At 46.1% G+C, this 23,678-nt stretch overlaps 1 protein-coding gene across 3 annotated transcripts in view; it reads right to left on the bottom strand.

The window, feature by feature from the left end:
• The window catches only part of CPA4 (carboxypeptidase A4), a 37,281-nt gene that overhangs the window by 12,238 nt on the left and 1,365 nt on the right, over positions 1–23,678 (bottom strand). The window contains exons 2-9 of one of the 3 annotated variants that reach the window (XM_054497275.2): positions 19,339–19,420; positions 18,762–18,896; positions 17,247–17,345; positions 7,482–7,583; positions 6,142–6,246; positions 5,074–5,184; positions 3,579–3,669; positions 972–1,171 (exon numbers count right to left, since the gene is read on the bottom strand). In XM_054497275.2, the coding sequence (XP_054353250.1) occupies positions 972–1,171; positions 3,579–3,669; positions 5,074–5,184; positions 6,142–6,246; positions 7,482–7,583; positions 17,247–17,345; positions 18,762–18,896; positions 19,339–19,420 (925 nt within the window). Of the gene's footprint in view, positions 1–971; positions 1,172–3,578; positions 3,670–5,073; positions 5,185–6,141; positions 6,247–7,481; positions 7,584–17,246; positions 17,346–18,761; positions 18,897–19,270; positions 19,421–23,678 lie in introns of those variants that run through there. The other 2 variants (XM_063668459.1, XM_063668458.1) reach the window with 2 other exon arrangements.

Here is a 23,678-nt window from a genome sequence, read left to right as displayed (position 1 = left end):
GGAAGATTCTTGGCCCCTCCCCTGATTTCCTTTCTGCTCCCTTGTTTCCCCTTCACCCAGTGCCAAGGCCCAACTGTAAACTGAGGGAGGTGGCATGGTTCCTTCAACTCCTTCTCCCACCACACCCCCAGTTCTTGACTCCCAGTTTGGGGGAGGAGATGAGGAGGGAAGTGGAAGCCTGTGCATTATGTACTCAGATTGGAAGAGATGGGGGTTCTGGGGCTGCTCACTGACCCACTAGGAATCTAGTAAAAGCACCGCCTTCTTCACCTATCCTGAGAAGGGAGACATCATGCACACATGAGGGAGGGCCAAGTATGCTCAAGAGAAAGCTCTCAAAGAGTTGGGTGTTGCAGAGTGGAGGAGGAGAAGGACCACCATAGGTGGATGATCCCTGTGTAGAGTGCCTGCCTGAGAGGCTGGGTGGGGTTAGGGGAGCAGAATCAAGCCCGCACTTTGCCATGAGCCTGGGAGGGGCTACATCTGCCCGAGGTTTAAGGGCTGGCTGTGAGCCTGGGCAGCCACCTGCAGTCACCCTCCAGATGCCAGGCCTGCTCCTGATGGCCCACGTTCTGGATGAGACACAGAGCACCCCAGGCCGTGGCCTTCGCCCTCCTTAAACTCTTCCTTCACTAGAGTGAGGATCTCTCCCCCTTGCCCACCCAGGTGCCACCCACAGTCCTTGGCAAGCAGTGGGTACACCATACATGGCAGTCAGAAAAACAAGGGAGAAGGAAAGGCGGGGCAAGCATGGTTCTGGGAACTCATAGCAGACACAGAAATAAAGGGCACTGTTTTCCTGTCCCCAGCAGATGACAGCATATCCCAAAGGGCAGGGAGAGAAGACTGGACCTTCAATGAAACATGCCTAGGCTCCTGGACCCTCCCTACAAAGCTGCAGAGCTACCATCTTAGCAGCGCCAGGAGGGTCAGGCAGGCCCCAGGCTGGGTGGGAGGCAGCTGTGACTCACCAGTTCCTCGGCATCTGGGGCCTTTTTGACTGAGTACCCATATGGATACATCAGCAGCTGCGAGTAGCTGTGCAGGTCGATGAAGCACTTGAAATTCCCATGTTTTTGGATGAAATCTACCACCGATTTCACCTCCACTTCTGAATTGGCGTGGGGTCCATGGTACACTTCGGAGCAAGGGTTGTCGCTGGCTCCCTTTCCTGTTGGGGATAGCCCAAGAAGAAACATTAACTCATAGTCCAAGAACACAGAAATGCAAGACGCTCCACCTAGAGAAGGGCCGAAGGTATTGGGAATGGGCAGGCCACGGCGAGATGGCCCAGAGCACCTAGTCCACGGTGGGTGTGGACTGCAGAGAAGGCATGGAAAGGGAGGGTTGGATGTTGGGTCTGCTACAGCTGAGGAGAAATATTGTTGGAGTTGACCTTGCCTTGTACCAACAGCAGTTGTCATAAATAATTAATATCACCCTTGAGAATGAGTTGTAATTAATAAGTAGACTAGATAATTAATATGAATACCAATAAATAATGAAAATGACTCCATTTATTCTGGTGTCAACTTATTCTCTGGTTCAGATCTTAAAGGCCAAGTGTGCCAGAAATAATCAATTGTTGTGGCTAAAATGTCTTGATTATTTGACAGGTATTTAGAAACACTGCCATCTGTATTACTTCATAATATAGTTCCCTCGGGTTTCTAGGGTGTGTGTGTGCACACGTGCATATGTGTGTGTGTGCGCGTGTGTGTGTGTATGAGTGTGACTGAAACCACCCCAGTGGTGGGAATATCTGACTTAACTTTGAAGCTCTGAGTTCCCACATTTGTATCAGTTCCTTTCCCACAGTCATTATTTTCCGCCAATGGTTTGTGTGGCATTTCTATACAAGTAAAAGAAGTACATTAAAAACAAACCATCAGGGCCAGGCACAGTGCCTCATGCCTATAATCCCAGCACTTTGAGAGGCTGAGGTGGAAGGATCACTTAATCCCAGAAGTTCAAGACCAGTCTGGGCAACATGGCAAAACCCTATCTTCACAAAAAAATACAAAAATTAGCTCAGCATTGTGGCATGTGCCTATAGTCCCAGCTACTCGGGAGGCTGGGGTGGGAGGATCACTTAAACCCAGGATGTTGAGGCTGCAGTGAGCCGTGATCGTGCCACTGCACTCCAGCCTGGATGACAGAGCACGACCGTGTCTCAACAAAACCAAACAAACAAACAACCCATCAGTACAGCCATGGGACAGTGAAAGAGAACTGTCTGGATTTGGAATTGGAAGGTGAGTTTAGATCAGAACTCTGTTCACCCACGTCATCTTGAGATTGTCTCTGAGCTTCCACCGTCTCATTTCAGATCATAAAATTCATTCGCTAGGTGAGAAGAATAAATATGATAAATACTGGAAGGTACTTAGTACACAGTCAGCACTTTTGTGGAGGGTGGTTTCTAAATCGCTGGCACTCAGAGCCCAGGTCTCCTAATTCTCTTTCCCTTTTCATGACAGCCAGCTGCTAAGGTTCATATCTACACATCTAAGGGTACTGGAGTGGAATTTTCACAGTACGGTCTTGCCCATTGGGGTGACAGTGCTAATTCCTCTCTTCTGAGTTGCTGCCAGGAGTCCTTCCGCCTGCTCACAACTTGCCCAGGGAGGGCTGGTAGGGTCAGGGATAAGGAAGGTTCCCCGTTTTGTATGTCTTAGAAGAGAGTGTTTTTAAAATATTAGCGTAGATGGCAATCTCAATGTAAGATGCTCTGTCCCACCATTCTCTCAGGAAGACAGACATTACTATCATTCCCTTTCAAAATCACAAAAATATATTTTAAAAAACAACAAACAGGCCGGATGCGATGGCTCATGCCTCTAATCCCAGCACTTTGGGAGGCTGAGGCGGGCAGATGACCTGAGTTCAGGAGTTCAAGACCAGCCTGGCCAACATGGCAAAACCCTGTCTCTACTAAAAATACAAAAATTAGCTGGGCATGGTGGCACACACCTGTCATCCCAGGAGGCTGAAGCAGGAGAATCACTTGAACCCGGGAGGCGGAGGTTGCAGTGAGAGTGAGCCAAGATCCTGCCACTGCACTCCAGCCTGGGCGATGGAGCAAGACTCTGTCTCAAAAAAAAAAAAATGCTGGGCTAGGTGGCTCATGGCTATACTCCCAGCACTTTGGAAGGCTGAGGCAGGTGGATCATGAGGTCAGGAGATCAAAACCATCCTGGCCAACATGGTGAAACCCCATCTCTACTAAAAAAAAAAAAAAAATACAAAAAATAGCCGGGCCTGGTGGCGTGCACCGGCAGTCCCAGCTACTCAGGAGGCTAAGGCAGGAGAATCACTTGAACCCAGGAGGCAGAGGTCGCAGTGAGCCAAGATCGCGCCACTGCACTCCAGCCTGGGTGACAGAGTGAGATTCCATCTCAAAACAGCAACAACAAACAAAACACTAAGTCAGAGCCTAAGGAGTGCTCCTCAGTCTCTCAGTCACACTGCAACGGAACCAAAGTGGAAACGGGCTCCATCCTGGCCAGCTCAGAGCACTGGTAGACCAGGCGAGCCCAGGGACAGCAGGATTTGAGAACTGTGTCCCCACCACCTACCTGCAAAACTAGCGTTCCAGTTTCTATTTGGGTCAGCACCAATGCAGGAGCTTCCAGGATTTCGGGACCGCGTCTTCCTCCATAATCGGTTCTGAAAAAGCCACCAAGGAGCGGACAAACAACCAGAGGCAGATCAGATCACCGAAGAGGGCTAGGGTGAAGATGACATGCCGGCAGGGCAGGCTGCTTGCAGTTCTGCCAGGAGGGCCCTGGGGATCCTAGTCCTCATTGAGCAGTCGTCTCTCCTCCCGCAGACAGAGGAGTATTTCCCCTTCTGGCTCTGAGAGAAGGACTTCTTCCAAATGTACTGATGAGACCTTTATATGCTAGAACCAGTCAGATACCGCCTGAATCCACTGAATAATTTTTGGCTTTGGCAGAAGTGGGCAAATGGACACTATATGCCTCGATGATAATAGATGTAGCTGGAAGCACACAGCCCCTGTTTCTTGCTTGCCTAAAAAATTCCCCTGAATCCAATCAAGCTCTAGACCTGGCCGTCTATAAACAGGAAATACAGGGGATAAGGGAACAAACTAAATGGCATAACAAAGAAGCCATCAGCCAAATTCAGAATGTGAGACACTGTACAAGACAAATTACTTGGCTTCTCCCCTAAATGAGTGAGACTTTTAAAAGGTGTGTGTGGGTGCTGTTGTAGAATAAAGAGACTGCAGAGACACAGCACCAGGTGCATGCGCAGACCTTGTTGGGTCCTCACTTGAACAAATTGACTCTTAAAAACACTTTTTTTTTTTAGACGGAGTCTTGCTCTGTCGCCCAGGCTGGAGTGCAGTGGCGCCATCTTGGCTCCCTGCAAGCTCCGCCTCCCAGGTTCACGCCATTCTCCTGGCTTAGCTTCCCTAGTAGCTGGGACTACAGGCACCCATCACCACACCCAGCTAATTTGTTTGTATTTTTAATAGAGATATGGTTTCACCATGTTAGCCAGGATGGTCTCGATCTCCTGACCTCATGATCTGCCCACCTCGGCCTCCCGAAGTGCTGGGATTACAGGCGTGAGCCACCGCGCCTGGACTTGGCCTCTATTTTTAAGATAATTGGGGGTGTTAGATGATATTAAAGAACTTCCATTATTCCTTTAAAAGTGATAGTAGTGCCATAAGGTTTTTTAATTTTTTTTTTCTATCGTCAGTTAGAGATGCATACTAAAGTAGTTTAGGGTGAAATAACATAATGTGTTGAATATGTTTTAAACACGTCAGGAAAAAAAAATGTGTGGGAGGGCAAGAGATGAAAAGAAGATTGGTAAAATGTTGGTCATTGTTAAGACCATGATAGGGAGTTCATTAGACTATTTTCTCTAAGAAAAAATATCCCCTGGTGATTCTCAGCTCTGAGGATGACTAGAAGATGAAATCCCAAGGAAGCTCATAAGGTGCACATTTGTGGAAATTCTCTCCAAGGTCAGACAATTAGTGGCAAAGCAAGGAATTCAACAGTCTGCAAGCCCAGCCCATTTGGGAATACTCACTTGAGTTTGAGTATACACATATCCATCAGGATTGGCCACAGGCAACAAGAAAATATCCATTTTCTCCAAGATGGAGGTGATAGCTGGATCCCTCTGGTAATCAGATGCAATCTAAGCAGAGACAATATGCTTGTCAGCTATCCCATCGCAGGATGGGCCATTAGGGCTGAACCATGTATCTTCTCAAGATGCCCGGCAACCAGCTAGAATGAATGCTCCTAGAGCAGCATCCACCCTCAACAGCCTCCCTGCCACCCTCAGAGGCTCTGCTCTCTGCAAAGCCGTCTGAGCCCTTCAAAGCCTGGAGAGACACGGCTGCTTGGGCACATGGCTGCTAATGGCATCAACTGCAGTGAGTCCTGGGGTACGTGCTTTATTCCTTCCTTCCAGGAGGAGGGAGCCACAGATAGTAATAGTTTTTAGGAATTTGAACCTCCAATGAAGAAGGAGGGAAGATGTGTCCTCCACATGCACCCCTCCTCCCCTCCCAGCAGTCTTTCTTTCTTTCTTTCTCTTTCTTTCTTTCTTTCTTTCTTTCTTTCTTTCTTTCTTTCCTTCTTTCCTTCTTTCTTTCTTTCTCTCTCTCTCTCTCTCTCTCTCTCTTTGACAGAGTCTTGCTCTGTTGTCCAGGCTGGAGTGCTGTGGCGTGATCTCGGCTCACCGCAACCTCCGCCTCCTGGGTTCAAGGGATTCTCCTGCCTCAGCCTCCTGAGTAGCTGCCCTCCCAGCAGCCTTTCTAGGAGATGGAGATGGCGTGAGGTCCCCGAGGGCCTATGGGGCCTCGTCTGGGTGTTGCTCTGCTCCCTTTCTGCGGAGTGGACTGCGCTCAGAGGCTCAGGCCCACCTCTGCTATATATGAGCTTGCGCACCACCAGGAACGCAATCATTTGGCCGCAGTGAGCTGACCAAGGGGTTTTGACCATTTGCTTCTCCAATCTGAAGAGGCCCCCAGCCGACTGGGTCTTAGCAGAGAACCCTCCCACCTCGTGCCCCAGGCCCAGCCACATGGCATGCTTCAGGGGCACCCCGGCACCATCAGCATTCCTGGCTAATATCACGCGACATGACCTTCCTTGCCGTCCAGATTGCAGTGGCCTGGGAGATCCACTCTCGGGAATGGATGCCTGCATTCAGCCAAACGGCCGGCCGCCGCGCGCCTTTCCCAGTGCTGAACTGCAGAAGGGAGAAAAGGCTCGAAAATGACCGCCTGTCCGCATCTCTGCTCACTTCTCCTCTCTCCAGCTCTCTCCCATTCATTTAATTCATTTAAGATAATTCAGAGACCAAATGTTCCTAAGGGCACCATCTATTTATCGAGCTTATCCGTGACCTGGAAGCTTAATTGGTTGGCTGCGGGGCCAAGCTGCAGCTCCAGGCAGCCTGAACCTCTCCAGCATTAGGAGCAAATGGGAGGGGAAACAATCGTTACTGTGTTTTATGATGCCGGTGCCATTAGAGATAATGTTATGTCTCTTGAAAGACCTCAAATGGTATCCCAACAGCGAGAGACATAAGGGTACACAAACCAGGCTGTTTCCGTCGACATGATAAATGAATTTGGTTTTAAACTAAGAAGAAGGGGGGCTCGCTACAGCTCTTTGTAAATGGCAGCCATGAATCCTGGCTCCCGCCTTTGCCATAGTGTTGGGCTCCCTTGGGTCAGAGCTTGGTCCTAATGAAGCCAGCGTCTCCAGCAGATTGGCAAAATATTTAAATGTAATTATCCAGCTCCGTGGCAGGTCTCCTCTCCCACTGGTAATTTGCTTAGTGCTATAAGCCTGAGTTCTTTGGGACTTATACGAAGCTGAGGGTTTGGCAAATTCTTAGCACCATCAGTGTTCCACGGGTTATATGCCCAAATTCCTTCTTATTCATTCAACTGGATTTTTATGTAATTTATGTCATTATCATAGCTTCTACCTCCTTTGCCAATACAGTCTGGAATCTATTAGAAATATTTGGAAATTAGGCTTTGTGCAGCCAAGGATCAGAGGCTGGGCTTAAAATTACACCAACCCTCAAATTCACTTCCTAGGTTGATTTTCCAATAAGTACCCGCTGAAAGCAGAATAGAAGTCAGGCCCACCCCAACTTGTCCTGCTATTTACAGAGGTGAGAATGAAAGTAAAAGACTGTCCCATCTGAGAGCTTTCTGAAATACTAACCGCCTCCCTTTGATCCTGTCTTTCAGCCAAAACTTGGAATGGGATGTGCTCCTTCTAACTCCCCCTACATTAGACAAAAGGAAGGGACTCTGTCAGACCAAGTTCCAGCCCAGGTACAATGTGTCCTGACCTCGCTTTCCTCCCTGAAGTCAAGGAGTTCAAAAAGCTGCCCTTTTCAGAGGTCTGAGGCTGAGTCCTGGGCATGAGGACCCAGGAGACCCTTCCAAGTGCGTGCGGCCTCACCTTCAGTACATACATCGGCCGGTTTTCAAACGAACGTCCAATCTTCACCCTCCTCGCCAGGTCGGGAAAGTCTGCGGCAATGTTGTCCATCTCGTGGTAAATCTGAAGCATGAAAGAGTGAATCCAGGGACACTTTAAAAATCTGCTCAGCTCTGGCTGGATATCTGTGATTTACTTTGTTGATCTTAACTATCTCTTCCGGGACCCTAATCTTGGAATTGACCATATTATCGGCATGGAAACGCTGATTATGAGACCTGCCTGAATAGTCCTTTTCTACAGTTTTCTAGAGAGTAGCACACTTGTTTGTTCACAAAATTGTAGTCCACTAAACTAGAGTAGAGAGGCTTTTGCAATGTTGCTCTAACACTGTGTCCTTTGTCACTGTACTAGACTGGACAGTCAAAGACAAGGGGCCAGGCACAGTGACTCATGCCTGTGATCCCAGCAATTTGGGAGACTGAGGTGAGAGGATTGCTTGAGGCCAGGAGTTTGAGACAGCCTGGGCAACATAGTGAGACCCCATCTCTACAAGAAACATTTAAAAATAAAAATAGTTCATAAAAAATACGGAAGAGGGAAGAAAAAAAAGAAATTTTAAAATTTAAGAATAATAATAATAAAATAAAAACAAGCCAAGTGCAGTGGCTCATGCCTGTAATCCCAACACTTTGGGAGGCCAGGGTGGGAGAATCACTTGAGCCCAGGAGTTCGAGACCAGCCTGGGCAACGTAAGGAGACCCCCCAGCTCTACAAATAATGAAACAAAAAAAAATAGCCAGCTGCGGTGGCATGTATCTGTGGTCCCAGCTACTCAGGAAGCTCAGGTGGGAGAATTGTTCAAGCCTGGGAGGTTTAGGCTACAGTGAGCCGCGAATGCACCACTGCACTCCAGTCTGGGCAACAAGTGAGACCCTGTCTGAAAAATAAAAAATAAAAAGAAAGAGCTCCAAGGCTCTTAAAACAGTACTCTCCAAAATTCTGTGATCACTTTCTCGACTCAAAAATAACAAAAAATTAGCATGCACCATATATATGTACACACACACACAGACACACACACAATGATACACATATATTGTGTACATTATTAAACAATTGAAATGTTTGTGTTAATAATAAACAGAAATATATGTAGAAATATAAATAGAAGTTGTCATTGTTTCTTCCTTCATCCCAGTGGACTATCTTGCTTACATCCTGTAGATACATGTGCCCCACTTTGGAGATAATTTCTCTAAAGGCTTTGTGAGTGCAAGTGAAAAAAGGTAAATAAACGGCTAAGAATACCCTTATTTGCTTTCAGGAAAAAAGTTCGATTTAAATAGAATTTATCCATCTTAGTTTTCAAACCACTTGAGGGCCAAACGAAAATAAACAAATGTATTTGTTTCGACCTTAAGACTGAAAGAAGGAACTATACAGAGGAGGAAAATGTGTAATTAATCTAGAACAAAGTCAAGCTTGAAGGGTTTATCAGATTTGCCGTCAATATGGTAGACTGAGCAGAAGCAAGAAACCACCTCCAAATACACACGCAAACCAGATAAAATACAAGGAAAATGATTCACAGCCAAGTTTAAAAGCTAAACAAGAGGAAATTGTAGGTGCCAGAAACAAAGAAGGAACTAACTAGGAGGGTGGAGGGTGGGAGATGATGCCACAGAGCGCCATCTCTGCCTTGGATGCTACAGGCTTAGGCAAACCTGGACTAGGAGGGGAGCCATAGGACCCAGCATGGCACAAGGAGGTGGAACTTGAGAGCTAGGAATGGGCAACTTGGGCCACAAAAAGGGCCTGGAAATTCTACCCACTCTACCCACTGACCCTAGAAAGTGGAGGAAACGCAGGATAGCTGCCTTGAGCTTCGAGAGAAAAGAGACTCATCCAGGAAAAGTTAAAACACCAAGCTGGGGGGAGGAGCCAAGATGGCTGAATAGGAACAGCTCCGGTCTACAGCTCCCAGCGTGAGCCACGCAGAAGACCGGTGATTTCTGCATTTCCATCTGAGGTACTGGGTTCATCTCACTAGGGAGTGCCAGACATTGGGCGCAGGTCAGTGGGTGCACGCACCGTGCACAAGCCGAAGAAGGGCGAGGCATCGCCTCACTCGGGAAGTGCAAGGGGTCAGGTAGTTCCCTTTCCTAGTCAAAGAAAGGGGTGACAGACGGCACCTGGAAAATCGGGTCACTCCCACCCGAATACTGCGCTTTTCCGACGGGCTTAAAAAACAGCGCACCAGGAGATTGTATCACGCACCTGGCTCAGAGGGTCCCATGCCCACGAAGTCTCGCTGATTGCTAGCACAGCAGTCTGAGATCAAACTGCAAGGCCGCAGCGAGGCTGGGGGAGGGGCGCCCGCCATTGCTTAGGTGAACAAAGCAGCTGGGAAGCTCGAACTGGGTGGAGCCCACCACAGCTCAAGGAGGCCTCCCTGCCTCTGTAGGCTCCACCTCTGGGGGCAGGGCACAGACAAACAAAAAGACAGCAGTAACCTCTACAGACTTAAAAGTCCCTGTCTTCAAAGCTTTGAAGAGAGCAGTGGTTCTCCCAGCACGCAGCTGGAGATCTGAGAAGGGGCAGACTGCCTCCTCAAGTGGGTCCCTGACCCCTGACCCCCGAGCAGCCTAACTGGGAGGCACCCCCCAGCAGGGGCAGACTGACACCTCACACAGCTGGCCGGGTACTCCAACAGACCTGCAGCTGAGGGTCCTGTCTGTTAGAAGGAAAACTAACAAACAGAAAGGACATCCACACCAAAAACCCATCTGTACATCACCATCATCAAAGACCAAAAGTAGATAAAACCACAAAGATGGGGAAAAAACAGAGCAGAAAAACTGGAAACTCTAAAAAGCAGAGCACCTCTCCTCCTCCAAAGGAACGCAGTTCCTCACCAGCAATGGATCAAAGCTGGACGGAGAATGACTTTGATGAGCTGAGAGAAGAAGGCTTCAGACGATCAAATTACTCTGAGCTATGGGAGGATACTCAAACCAAAGGCAAAGAAGTTGAAAACTTTGAAAAAAATTTAGAAGAATGTATAACTAGAATAACCAATACAGAGAAGTGCTTAAAGGAACTGATGGAGCTGAAAACCAAGGCTCGAGAACTACATGAAGAATGCAGAAGCCTCAGGAGCTGATGCGATCAAATGGAAGAAAGGGTGTCAGCCCTGGAAGATGAAATGAATGAAATGAAGCGAGAAGGGAAGTTTAGAGAAAAAAGAATAACAAGAAACGAGCAAAGCCTCCAAGAAATATGGGACTATGTGAAAAGACCAAATCTACGTCTGATTGGTGTACCTGAAAGGACGGGGAGAATGGAACCAAGTTGGAAAACACTGTGCAGGATATTATCCAGGAGAACTTCCCCAATCTAGCAAGGCAGGCCAACATTCAGATTCAGGAAATACAGAGAACGCCACAAAGATACTCCTCGAGAAAAGCAACTCCAAGACACATAATTGTCAGATTCAACAAAGTTGAAATGAAGGAAAAAATGTTAAGGGCAGCCAGAGAGAAAGGTTGGGTTACCCTCAAAGGGAAGCCCATCAGACTAACAGCGGATCTCTCAGCAGAAACTCTACAAGCCAGAAGAGAGTGGGGGCCAATATTCAACATTCTTAAAGAAAAGAATTTTCAACCCAGAATTTCATATTCAGCCAAACTAAGCTTCATAAGTGAAGGAGAAATAAAATACTTTACAGACAATCAAATGCTGAGAGATTTTTGTCACCACCAGGCCTGCCCTAAAAGAGCTCCTGAAGGAAGCGCTAAACATGGAAAGGCACAACCGGTACCAGCCGCTGCAAAATCATGCCAAAATGTAAAGACCATCAAGACTAGGAAGAGACTGCATCAACTAACGAGCAAAATAACCAGCTAACATCACAATGACAGGATCAAATTCACACATAACAATATTAACTTTAAATGTAAATGGACTAAATGCTCCAATTAAAAGACACAGACTGGCAAATTGGATAAAGAGTCAAGACCCATCAGTGTGCTGTATTCAGGAAACCCATCTTACGTGCAGAGACACACATAGTCTCAAAATAAAAGGCTGGAGGAAGATCTACCAAGCAAATGGAAAACAAAAAAAGGCAGGGGTTGCAATCCTAGTCTCTGATAAAACAGACTTTAAACCAACAAAGATCAAAAGAGACAAAGAAGGCCATTACATAATGGTAAAGGGATCAATTCAACAAGAAGAGCTAACTATCCTAAATATATATGCACCCAATACAGGAGCACCCAGATTCATAAAGCAAGTCCTGAGTGACCTACAAAGAGACTTAGACTCCCACACATTAATAATGGGAGACTTTAACACCCCACTGTCAACATTAGATAGATCAACAAGACAGAAAGTCAACAAGGATACCCAGGAATTGAACTCAGCTCTGCACCAAGTGGACCTAATAGACATCTACAGAACTCTCCACCCCAAATCAACAGAATATACATTCTTTTCAGCACCACACCACACCTATTCCAAAATTGACCACATACTTGGAAGTAAAGCTCTCCTCAGTAAATGTAAAACAACAGAAATTATAACAAACTATCTCTCAGATCACAGTGCAATCAAGCTAGAACTCAGGATTAAGAATCTCACTCAAAACCGCTCAACTACATGGAAACTGAACAACCTGCTCCTGAATGACTACTGGGTACATAACGAAATGAAGGCAGAAATAAAGATGTTCTTTGAAACCAACGAGAACCAAGACACAACATACCAGAATCTCTGGGATGCATTCAAAGCAGTGTGTAGAGGGAAATTTATAGCACTAAATGCCCACAAGAGAAAGCAGGAAAGATCCAAAATTGACACCCTAACATCACAATTAAAAGAACTAGAAAAGCAAGAGCAAACACATTCAAAAGCTAGCAGAAGGCAAGAAATAACTAAAATCAGAGCAGAACTGAAGGAAATAGAGACACAAAAAACCCTTCAAAAAATTAATGAATCCAGGAGCTGGTTTTTTGAAAGGATCAACAAAATTGATAGACCGCTAGCAAGATTAATAAAGAAAAAAAGAGAGAAGAATCAAATAGATGCAATAAAAAATGATAAAGGGGATATCACCACCAATCCCACAGAAATACAAACTACCATCAGAGAATACTACAAACACCTCTACGCAAATAAACTAGAAAATCTAGAAGAAATGGATAAATTCCTCGACACATACACTCTGCCAAGACTAAACCAGGAAGAAGTTGAATCTCTGAATAGACCAATAACAGGAGCTGAAATTGTGACAATAATTAATAGCTTACCAACCAAAAAAAATCCAGGACCAGATGGATTCACAGCCGAATTCTACCAGAGGTACAAGGAGGAACTGGCACCATTCCTTCTGAAACTATTCCAATCAATAGAAAAAGAGGGAATCCTCCTTAACTCATTTTATGAGGCCAGCATCATCCTGATATCAAAGCCGGGCAGAGACACAACCAAAAAAGAGAATTTTAGACCAATATCCTTGATGAACATTGATGCAAAAATCCTCAATAAAATACTGGCAAATCGAATCCAGCAGCACATCAAAAAGCTTATCCACCATGATCAAGTGGGCTTCATCCCAGGGATGCAAGGCTGGTTCAATATATGCAAATCAATAAATGTAATCCAGCATATAAACAGAACCAAAGACAAAAACCACATGATTATCTCAATAGATGCAGAAAAGGCCTTTGACAAAATTCAACAACCTTCATGCTAAAAACTCTCAATAAATTAGGTATTGATGGGACGTATCTCAAAATAATAAGAGCTATCTATGACAAACCCACAGCCAATATCATACTGAATGGGCAAAAACTGGAAGCATTCCCTTTGAAAACTGGCACAAGACAAGGATGCCCTCTCTCACCACTCCTATTCAACATAGTGTTGGAAGTTCTGGCCAGGGCAATTAGGCAGGAGAAGGAAATAAAGGGTATTCAATTAGGAAAAGAGGAAGTCAGATTGTCCCTGTTTGCAGATTACATGATTGTATATCTAGAAAACCCCATCGTCTCAGCCCAAAATCTCCTTAAGCTAATAAGCAACTTCAGCAAAGTCTCAGGATACAAAAATCAATGTACAAAAATCACAAGCATTCTTATACACCAACAACAGACAAACAGAGAGCCAAATCATGAGTGAACTCCCATTCACAATTGCTTCAAAGAGAATAAAATACCTAGGAATCCAACTTACAAGGGATGTGAAGGACCTCTTCAAGGAGAACTACAAACCACTGCTCAAGGAAATAAAAGAGGATACAAACAAATGGAAGAACATTCCATGCTCATGGATAGGAAGAATCAATATCGTGAAAATGGCCATACTGCCCAAGGTAATTTACAGATTCAATGCCATCCCCATCAAGCTACCAATGACTTTCTTCACAGAATTGGAAAAAACTACTTCAAAGTTCATATGGAACCAAAAAAGAGCCCGCATCACCAAGTCAATCCTAAGCCAAAAGAACAAAGCTGGAGGCATTACGCTACCTGACTTCAAACTATACTACAAGGCTACAGTAACCAAAACAGCATGGTACTGGTACGAAAACAGAGATATAGATCAATGGAACAGAACAGAGACCTCAGAAATAACGCCGCATATCTACAACTATCTGATCTTTGACAAACCTGAGAAAAACAAGCAATGGGGAAAGGATTCCCTATTTAATAAATGGTGCTGGGAATACTGGCTAGCCATATGTAGAAAGCTGAAACTGGATCCCTTCTTTACACCTTATACAAAAATCAATTCAAGATGGATTAAAGACTTAAATGTTAGACCTAAAACCATAAAAACCCTGGAAGAAAACCTAGGCATTACCATTCAGGACATAGGCATGGGCAAGGACTTCATGTCTAAAACACCAAAAGCAATGTCAACAAAAGCCAAAATTGACAAATGGGATCTAATTAAACTAAAGAGCTTCTGCACGCAAAAGAAACTACCATCAGAGTGAACAGGCAACCTACAAAATGGGAGAAAATTTTCGCAACCTACTCATCTGACAAAGGGCTAATATCCAGAATCTACAATGAACTCAAACAAATTTACAAGAAAAAAACAAACAACCCCATCAAAAAGTGGGCGAAGGACATGAACAGACACTTCTCAAGAGAAGACATTTATGCAGCCAAAAAACACATGAAAAAATGCTCACCATCACTGGCCATCAGAGAAATGCAAATCAAAACCACAATGAGATACCATCTCACACCAGTTAGAATGGCAATCATTAAAAAGTCAGGAAACAACAGGTGCTGGAGAGGATGTGGAGAAATAGGAACACTTTTACACTGTTGGTGGGACTGTAAACTAGTTCAACCATTGTGGAAGTCAGTGTGGCGATTCCTCAGGGATCTAGAACTAGAAATTCCATTTGACCCAGCCATCCCATTACTGGGTATATACCCAAAGGACTATAAATCATGCTGCTATAAAGACAGTTGCACGCGTATGTTTATTGCGGCACTATTCACAATAGCAAAGACTTGGAACCAACCCAAATGTCCAGCAATGATAGACTGGATTAAGAAAATGTGGCACATCTACACCATGGAATACTATGCAGCCATAAAAAATGATGAGTTCATGTCCTTTGTAGGGACATGGATGAAATTGGAAATCATCATTCTCAGTAAACTATCGCAAGAACAAAAAACCAAACACCGCATATTCTCACTCATAGGTGGGAATTGAACAATGAGAACACATGGACACAGGAAGGGGATCATCACACTCTGGGGACTGTTGTGGGGTGGGGGGAGGGGGGAGGGATAGCACTGGGAGATATACCTAATGCTAGATGACAAGTTAGTGGGTGCAGTGCACCAGCGTGGCACATGTATACATATGTAACTAACCTGCACATTGTGCACATGTACCCTAAAACCTAAAGTATAATAATAATAAATAAAAAATAAATAAATAAATAAAAACAAAACAAACAAAAAAAAGAATCAATAAAATTATTTTTAAAATCAAAAAAAAACAAACAGCACCAAGCTGTGTCCAGGTGTGGGGTGCAAATTCACACTGCCCACCACTAGCACAACACAGACAATGGCTTTGGAACCAGAAACTCTGGCAGAGACAAACGCGAAATTCCCACTAGAGACCTAAGAAAGCCTAAGTGGTTATGTGAGCCAATATGAGCGCTCTTTTTTTTTTTTTTTTCGAAACGGAGTCTCACTTAGTTGCCCAGGCTGGAGTGCAGTGGCACGATCTTGGCTCACTGCAACCTCCACCTCTTGGTTTCAAGTGATTCTCCTGCCTCAGCTTCCCAAGTAGCTGGGACTACAGGTGCCTGCCACCACGCCCAGCTAATTTTTGTATTTTTTTAGTTGAAATGGGGTTTCACCATGTTAGCCAGGCTGGTCCTGAACTACTGACCTCAAGTGATCTGCCCACCTCGGCCTCCCAAAGTGCTGGGATTACAGGTGTGAGCCACCAAGCCCAGCCTAGAATACGAGTTCTTTAGCTGTTTTTAAAAAGAACTGCATATGACTGAGCTAGGAGGGTGCTGGCACACCAACTCACAGCGGAGGGTGTCACAGTGAGGACAAGATTGCTGTAAGCCAGGCTGCAAAGGGCACCTCAAACCAGAGAAACCAGTGGTGAGCCAGTGAGACAGTGAGGCTCCAGCAGTCGGCAGGTGAGGGGATGGCCCCTCCAGGGTCTTGGGTGACATTTGCAACTGGTTAGCTCAGCTGGCGAGGGCCCCATGTTCATGAGGCTGATTTCATGGGCTTGATCCCTGTGTGGGCTCTGAGCTCTGCTTTCGTCCATGGCCCAAAACTGAACTCCTAACTTTATCCAGCTGTTTTGCAGATGTATGTCACTGGTCACAAGAGGGATCAAGGGGCAGTGCCATTGGAAGTGTATACAATAAACAAAGCTACTGACAAGCATGGGAAAGAAGTGGAAGTAGTCAACCTTTGAAATCCTCCCTCAAGAAGAGAAACGACTCAAAGTATACTCCTTGTGAAATGCGTGCCAGCAACACTATGTCTGTATATCAAGAACAACATGTATTAAGGTACACCAGGGGGAATACTAATTTAGATGTGGGGGAGTGTTCCTGAGCTAGTTGTGTGCAGATGAATGAAGGAGACACTGAGGGGTGTAAGAGAACTGTACCGCATTCTACAGCCTCTCTTGATTTCTTAAGTTCCAGTATCCTAGGAAACTATTCTGCTTCAAGTTTTTCATTTGAAGGTTTGGCTTACCTTGAAAGTCAGCCATCTATATCAAATGGTTTCTAGCTAAACACAGCACCAAAATGCTTGATGGAACAAATATATACATTATAAGTAGTTGTGATAAATGAGTGGAAATATTTGGTTAACCTTCAAAATCACCATTTGTCTACTTGCCTGGAATAAGTAACATTTTATTCTCCCAGAATAAGTGAGTAAAATAGAGGGATTATGGTAGGGTAGAAGAAGGTTGAATTACAAGGACTAGAAATGATTGCAATTATTTTCATGGTATTCTGAAGGAGTTGCTTAAGGAGAGAAGGATGGTTGAGGGAGGAAATAGCCAGGCTGTATTTCATGACACTCTGAGGTGCTGGTAGGAGTTAAGCAATCCAAGAATTAGAAAGGAATTGAAGTGTACACATTTTAGCCCCTCAGTGAGAGGATATTGTGCTGAAGACTAATGTCTCCTGGAAGTAAGGAGAGAGGTTACAAAATTCAGAAGGCAGAGAACTTTGATCTTAACCCACTCTGAAACACTTACAGCTTCCAGGGAATGGTAAGCCCCGTAGTTGAAGTTATTACTGCTCCGTTCTTGCCCTTCATTCTGTTGCATTTCATCATCTTCATTGTCTAAAAGGGCCTGAAAACACACAGCAATGTTGTGAAGTGATCCATTGCAGATGCAGGTTTGTGTTTTTTCTGCCATGTCTTGGCATATGGGTCAGCCAAGACAGCGGCCCTTTCAGCATATCAAGCAGCACAAATGTCAAGGTTTAAAAGCGGGTTAGATTTCTTTCATATCTTTATAAAATTTTATTTCTTGGCTGGGCACAGTGGCTCATGCCTGTAATCCGAGCACTTTGGGAGGCTGAGGCTGGCGGATCACGAGGTCAGGAGATCGAGACCATCCTGGCCAACATGGTGAGACCCTGTCTCTAATAAAAATACAAAAATTCGCTGGGCGTGATGGTGCGTGCCTGTAGTCCCAGCCACTTGGGAGGCTGAGGCAGGAGAATCACTTGAACCAGGGAGTCAGAGGTTGCAGTGAGCCGAGATTGCACCACTGTACTCTAGCCTGGCAAAAGAGAGAGACTCTGTCAAAAAAAAAAAAAAAAAAAAAAAATTACTTCTTGGGGCCCAATTTACATGGCCTCATTCAAAACCCACTTACTCCCTGGAAGCAACATATGCGCTCTTTGGCTATCCTATAATATGAACTCTCTAGACATCAGCCCGCATCTGGTATCCAGTGCCTCTGAAATACACAGCTTGGGAAACCATTCAGAAACAAAGAAATTCTTATAACCACTCGTACTTTGAAGGTTCCTGGCAGATGTCTGTGACATGTGAGGATGATTAATAAGCTCATAGCTGCTAACACCATCAGGAAACTCCCAGGCCAGATCACCAATTAGTCCATAACCCACCTCGGTGAAGGAGAGAGCATGAGCCAGACCCTGTCCTGATGTTCAGATACGGGTCGTGAGGCCAGAGGATGGCATTCCCTCTGCTGGGGCTATCCATGACATTCCCCCTGTCTCAAAGGGTGCCTCAGTGGCTGGTTCCCAACACCCTCCCCCTGCTCTGCTCTTGCCACCTGGAAGGACTTCAAAGAAGGAAAGAAAGAGGGACTTATGACTTAATGGCAGATGTAGGATATGCCAGGCACTGTTAGACATTTTACATACATTTAATCCTGAATCTTCTCAACAAATCACATGACGAAGATCTCACTATCACCATTTTACTGATGAAGAAATGGAGGCTCAGCAGGTCCTTTTAATAACTTGTCCAAAGACACAGCACACAGCACTAGTAGTTAGCAAAATCAGGATTTGGATCCAAATCTGTGTGGTTCCCTGGCCTATTTATGCCCTTTCTACTATAGAATATAGTTCCTCTAACAAGTCACTGCACTTTACTTCCATTTTCCTCCATTTCCTCATCTATAAAATAGAAAAGGATAAAACCAGAACTTGCAAATCGCTCCGGTCTACTCTGGACTGGCTGCCTGGTCCTATGTGAGACCAGAAGGCAGGGGGCATGGTCTACCTACCTGCAGGTCCTCAATTGTCACTGCATACTCTAAGCCCTGGGATCTCAGGAAGGATTTAACTGCCTGCAGACTGACAGATGGGACCAGGACATCCACAGGCCGATTGAAGGTGGAGGGAGATTTCCAGAAATTGACCTGAAGGGAACAGAAATGAAACCAGGTTAAAGGACAGTTCAGGTAAAATGTACAATGAGGTTATTCTTCTAGAGCACTGCCAAAAGCCAGGGTGATCCCTGAGAGTCTGGGCTCTGCCCAAGGGCAAAGTTTGCCCATTTCACAATTGTGTCTGGTTGGACATGCCCAACAAGCAGTATCTGGCAGAGACCAAGAGTCATAAGTGGATGGCAGCTAGAAGGATGGAGCCTATACTGTTCACGCATCCCCTCTCCCAGGACAGCACGGCTGTGATGTGCTCCCTCTCTCCCATCGGCCCCCTCAATTGTGTAAATGGCAAGTGGACTCCCAAGGGATTATATTCAGAGACTCCTCGGAAATAAAAATAATAATACCAGTAGAGCAAGAGTCTTCTCCCGCCAAAGGTAGAAAACACTCAGGAGAGCTAAAAAGAACCAGGTACCTTCAAGTTGTTTGAATTCACTAGTTGACTCAATTTGCTGATCTCGTCTCCATTTCTGACATTAATCCTAAAAACTTGGTCCCTGGGGAAGAAGCAAAAAGAAAAAAAGAGCAAAAGATAATGATGAGCTTTCAGCTGGCAAAGAAACCCCAAGCCTCCTATCCCAGACGTAACCAGGCCAAAAGAAAGGAAATGGTCTAGTCTTTGGTTTTAATGTATGGCCATTAAAAATGAGGCTACATGGCAACTATGAAAAAGTGCTTATGGCATAACTTTAAGGGAAATATTAAGTGAAAGAGCAGGACACAAAATTGTATGTGTGCCATGATTATAAGTATGGAAAAAGCAGATGCATTGGAAGAAAAACAGACAGCGGAAATATACCAAATGCTGACAGCCCTTATGTTCGGGTCGTGGGATTATGGATGACTTACTTTTTCCGCCTTGTATCTGTTTTCTGTAATGTGGTCATATTACTTTATAATGAAAAACACATATATTTTATAGGAAGGAATGTGCCTGAGTTACACGCAAAGCTAACTCAAGACATAAAGAAGCACTTCTTCACTGTCAGGGCTGAGGACTGAAACCCTGACGGAACCTCCGTGCTGGAAAGAAAACAGCATATCCATGCTGGGAGGGTGAGCACCCAGCCTCGCCCTCTTACAACACAGGCGAGGCTGGGTGCTCGCTCAGTCCCTTCCACCTCCAGAACCCCACACAAAGGCTCATTTGGGTGGAAACTGACTATGGCCCATGGTGCTGAGGCTGGATTTGGATCCACTCCTCCCCACGGGGTGAGAGGGGACCCTTAAAGGACACAGATGGGGCCGGCCAGTCTCAGTCCCCTTTGTCGTTTGTCCCTGAGCTTGCTTCATATACGTGATTTAGATTCTGCAGCGGCGGCAGGGGTAGTGGCCCCCGAAGTCCTGTGTGTGGGTGGGAGAAAGCGGGGCCTGAAATGCTGCCTTTATGCTCTCAGCTGGCTGGGGGAGATGGGAGCCATTAGGCTGTTGCTAAGTGACGGCTCCAAAGAATCCGCACTCGATGCTGTCACTGCATCATCTCTTTGACACAAGTGAATGCAAAGAGAGCCGCTGTGAGCTCAAGGACCTGTTGAGAGTGAATGGCTGTCACAGGGAGCTGAGCGTGCAGCCTCATGGGGCAGCTCCTCATCAGAAAACCGGTTTCATCCAGATGGCCCTTCAGGGTTTTGCTGGGTTCTGGAAGGTTCTAGGGGCTCTCCAGTGGGTCTAGGCCAGCCTTAAGGAGTCAAGGTCCACTGCAGAGCTGCTCCTGCTGCAGGTGGCTGGTCTGGAGGAGATCACAGTGCTGAAGGTTCCCTTTCTCCCAACCCACCTGGTCCCCAAAGGGTCCTGGAGGTGAGTGGGTAACTGCACCCTGTGGGCACTGCTGAGGGCCCTGAAGAGATACCACTGGGTGTGCAGGTCTCAGTCTGAACCCAACAGGCTTGCCAAGAGTTGGACCTACCGCCCTGGGAAGATGAGGCATCAAACCTGATCTTTCCCTGACCTCGGCAAGCACCATTGAAAAAAAGGGACCGATGTAAGACAGAATGGAGCCAGGCACCGTGGCTCACACTTGTGATCCCAGTGCTTCAGGAAACCAAGGTGAGAGGATTGCTTGAGGCCAGGAGGTCAAGATCATCCTGGACAAAATAGTGAGACTTTGCCTCTACAAAAAAATGAAAAACAATTAGCTGGCATAGGCCAGCTACTCAGGAGGCTGAGGCAGGAGGATCACTGGAGCCCAGGAGTTCAAGGCTGCAGTGAGCTATGATCACACCTGTGCACTCTAGCCTGGGCAATAGAGCAAGACCCCCATCTCAAAAAATTAAAATTAAAAATAAATAAATTTAACAAACAGAAAGGAAATCTTTACTCCTGGACGGGGACAAGGGCCCGTCCGCTGAACTCATGCTCTATCATAACCTACCTCCAACACTCCATAAAGGGGGTATCTTTAAAATGGGGATTCTATACTTGGGAGGCTGAGGCAGGAGGATTGCTTGAGCCCAGGAGTTCAAAAGCTGCAGTGAGCTATGATTGCATCACCGCACTCCAGTCTGGTTAACAGAACAAGACCCTGTCCCAAAAAAAAAGTGGGGGGGAGCTTCTAGAAAGATCTTTTGTGGTGACATATTTATTAGCACAACTAAGCATGTGTAAAATACAGCACTGGCTACAGCAATCACAAAGAGGAAAAGGAGGAAGAAGGGACAGGAGGAGAAAAAAAGGAGGACATAAGAATAAGAAGCTCTTTGAGTATGAAAATCATGTTACGCATTCACCCAACACATGCGTTTTAGTTTTTCCAAAGTGATGACTTCACAACAGAACTTGTGCACATTCCTGGGTACAGTCCCAGGAAAATGGGACACCGTGTCTCTGACTGGCCCTGAGGATGATTAAATCCGCAAACGCATTTCATCCTGCTCTAATCAGCCAAGCTACAGAGGTCAACGAAATATCTGTAGCATGCAAAGCGGCAGGGCAGAAGAGCGGGTGCAGAGTGAAGCCCATTCCATCTGTCTCTTCTTCACCTCTCCCTTCTACCCTACCTCGGACCCAGCCCAAACTCACTGTGTGCTTTTGTATGCTTTTGTACATGCTGTTCCCACTGCCTGCAATCCATCCTTTTTCTCATCTGTCAGGCCCATCTAGTCCCATCTAATCTTTAGGACCAACTCACATCACCCATGAAGCTTTTCCTGACCAGAGGAAGCAAAGTCCTAACAGTCTTCAGATAGTGCTGAACATTGGCGGTTTTGGTAGTGGGTAGCGTTATCCTTTTATTTTATTTTATTTTTTTTTCAGACGGAGTTTTTGCTCTTGTTGCCCAGGCTGGAGTACAATAGCACGATCTCAGCTCACTGCAATCTCCGCCTCCCACGTTCAAGTGATTCTCCTGCCTCAGCCTCCCAAGTAGCTGGGATTACAGGCATGCACCTCCATGCCCAGCTAATTTTGTATTTTTAGTAGAGGCAGGGTTTCTCCATGTTGGTCAGGCTGGTCTCGAACTCCAGACCTCAGGTAAGCCACCTGCCTCGGCCTCTCAAAGTGCTGGGATTGCAGGCGTGAGCCACTGTACCCAGTGGTAGCATTATCCTTATGAACAGAAGCACAGCAACACCCGAAAGCAGGGAGGACGTTGGCGGGGTGCCATGCGAAAGGGCAGCCTTTTTCTTGCCCTCGCTGTCCTTGTCTGTACTTGGAAAATGCCCTCGTCAGTTCATGAGACTCAAGATGGTGGAGCACATCCTATCTCCACTATCTAGAAATTCACTCAAAGACCTTGAGCTCTTTCTGAAGGTGGAAATTAGCCTGGGAGGGGGACGTGTTGAGATTTACAGGTGGCCATGTCTGCCCCTCCTGCTCCACACAGGTGTTCTCACAGCTCCTCTTAACTTGATCCTCTCCAATAGCCAGGGCGTCCAGCTGCTGCCATTGCAATGGCTGGCACTCCCACTCCCTTACCCTCACAGGTGTCTGTGCTTTGGACAGTCAATACCCACTTTGGTGATGGGCATGTATCCCTCCCCTTTCACCATGCTGGCAGCCAAGTGGCCCATCCTTTGTGCCTTTCTCATCTGCCTCCCTAGCCAGGCTTAGCAGCCACCACAAAGAATATTAAGAGATGGTTTCATAGAACTCTTAGATGCCTGCCAGCTACTGTTGATGCTATAACCAGCTCTGCAACTGGTTCCTGTTCTCTGCCTGCCTGGTGCCTCTAGGCATCCTGGCCATTGTCCCATCCTGAAGATCTCTGAAGACCAGGGCAGAAGGCTCCAGTAGAGCAAGAGAGACTGGGGAGATAGGCGAGGCCGACGGAAGGGAGGGGAATGGGTGGTGGGTGGTGGGGAGAAACCATCATCCTCATCTTCAGCAGCCAATCCAGAGCCTGGCTTCCCAAGCACTTGAACGCTCAGAGGCCAGCTTCCCCTTGCTTTAAATGTTCCCCTTGCTCTAAAAGCTGGGTGTCTGGGACACCTCTACAGAGCCCAGGAAGAATTCCACTACCTTTGCTAGGTTTCCTACTATGGCGTGAGAATGGATTTGGGGATGAGAATGACACTATCAGTTAAAACCATCTGCAGTCAGCTCAAGCACACAGCTTTTTCTGTACAAAATTCCTGCAGAGAGCATTCTAGGGCCTGGCCCAGCTGTCGCAGCCCAGGTGCCCACCGCATTGCAAGAGAGGTCTGTATCTTGCAAAATAGAGATTTTTCAGCCACATGAATAGCTGCAGTGGGAGCCTGACAGTTCCATGCGTCAGCCCACATGGCAGCAAGTCTAGTCACTACACACCTACTGCTGAGC

Source organism: Pongo pygmaeus, chromosome 6, assembly GCF_028885625.2.
Source record: "Pongo pygmaeus isolate AG05252 chromosome 6, NHGRI_mPonPyg2-v2.0_pri, whole genome shotgun sequence".
NCBI lineage: Eukaryota > Metazoa > Chordata > Mammalia > Primates > Hominidae > Pongo > Pongo pygmaeus.
The sequence above is the reverse complement of the archived record's forward strand: the minus strand, read 5'-3'. Positions and strand labels throughout refer to the sequence as shown.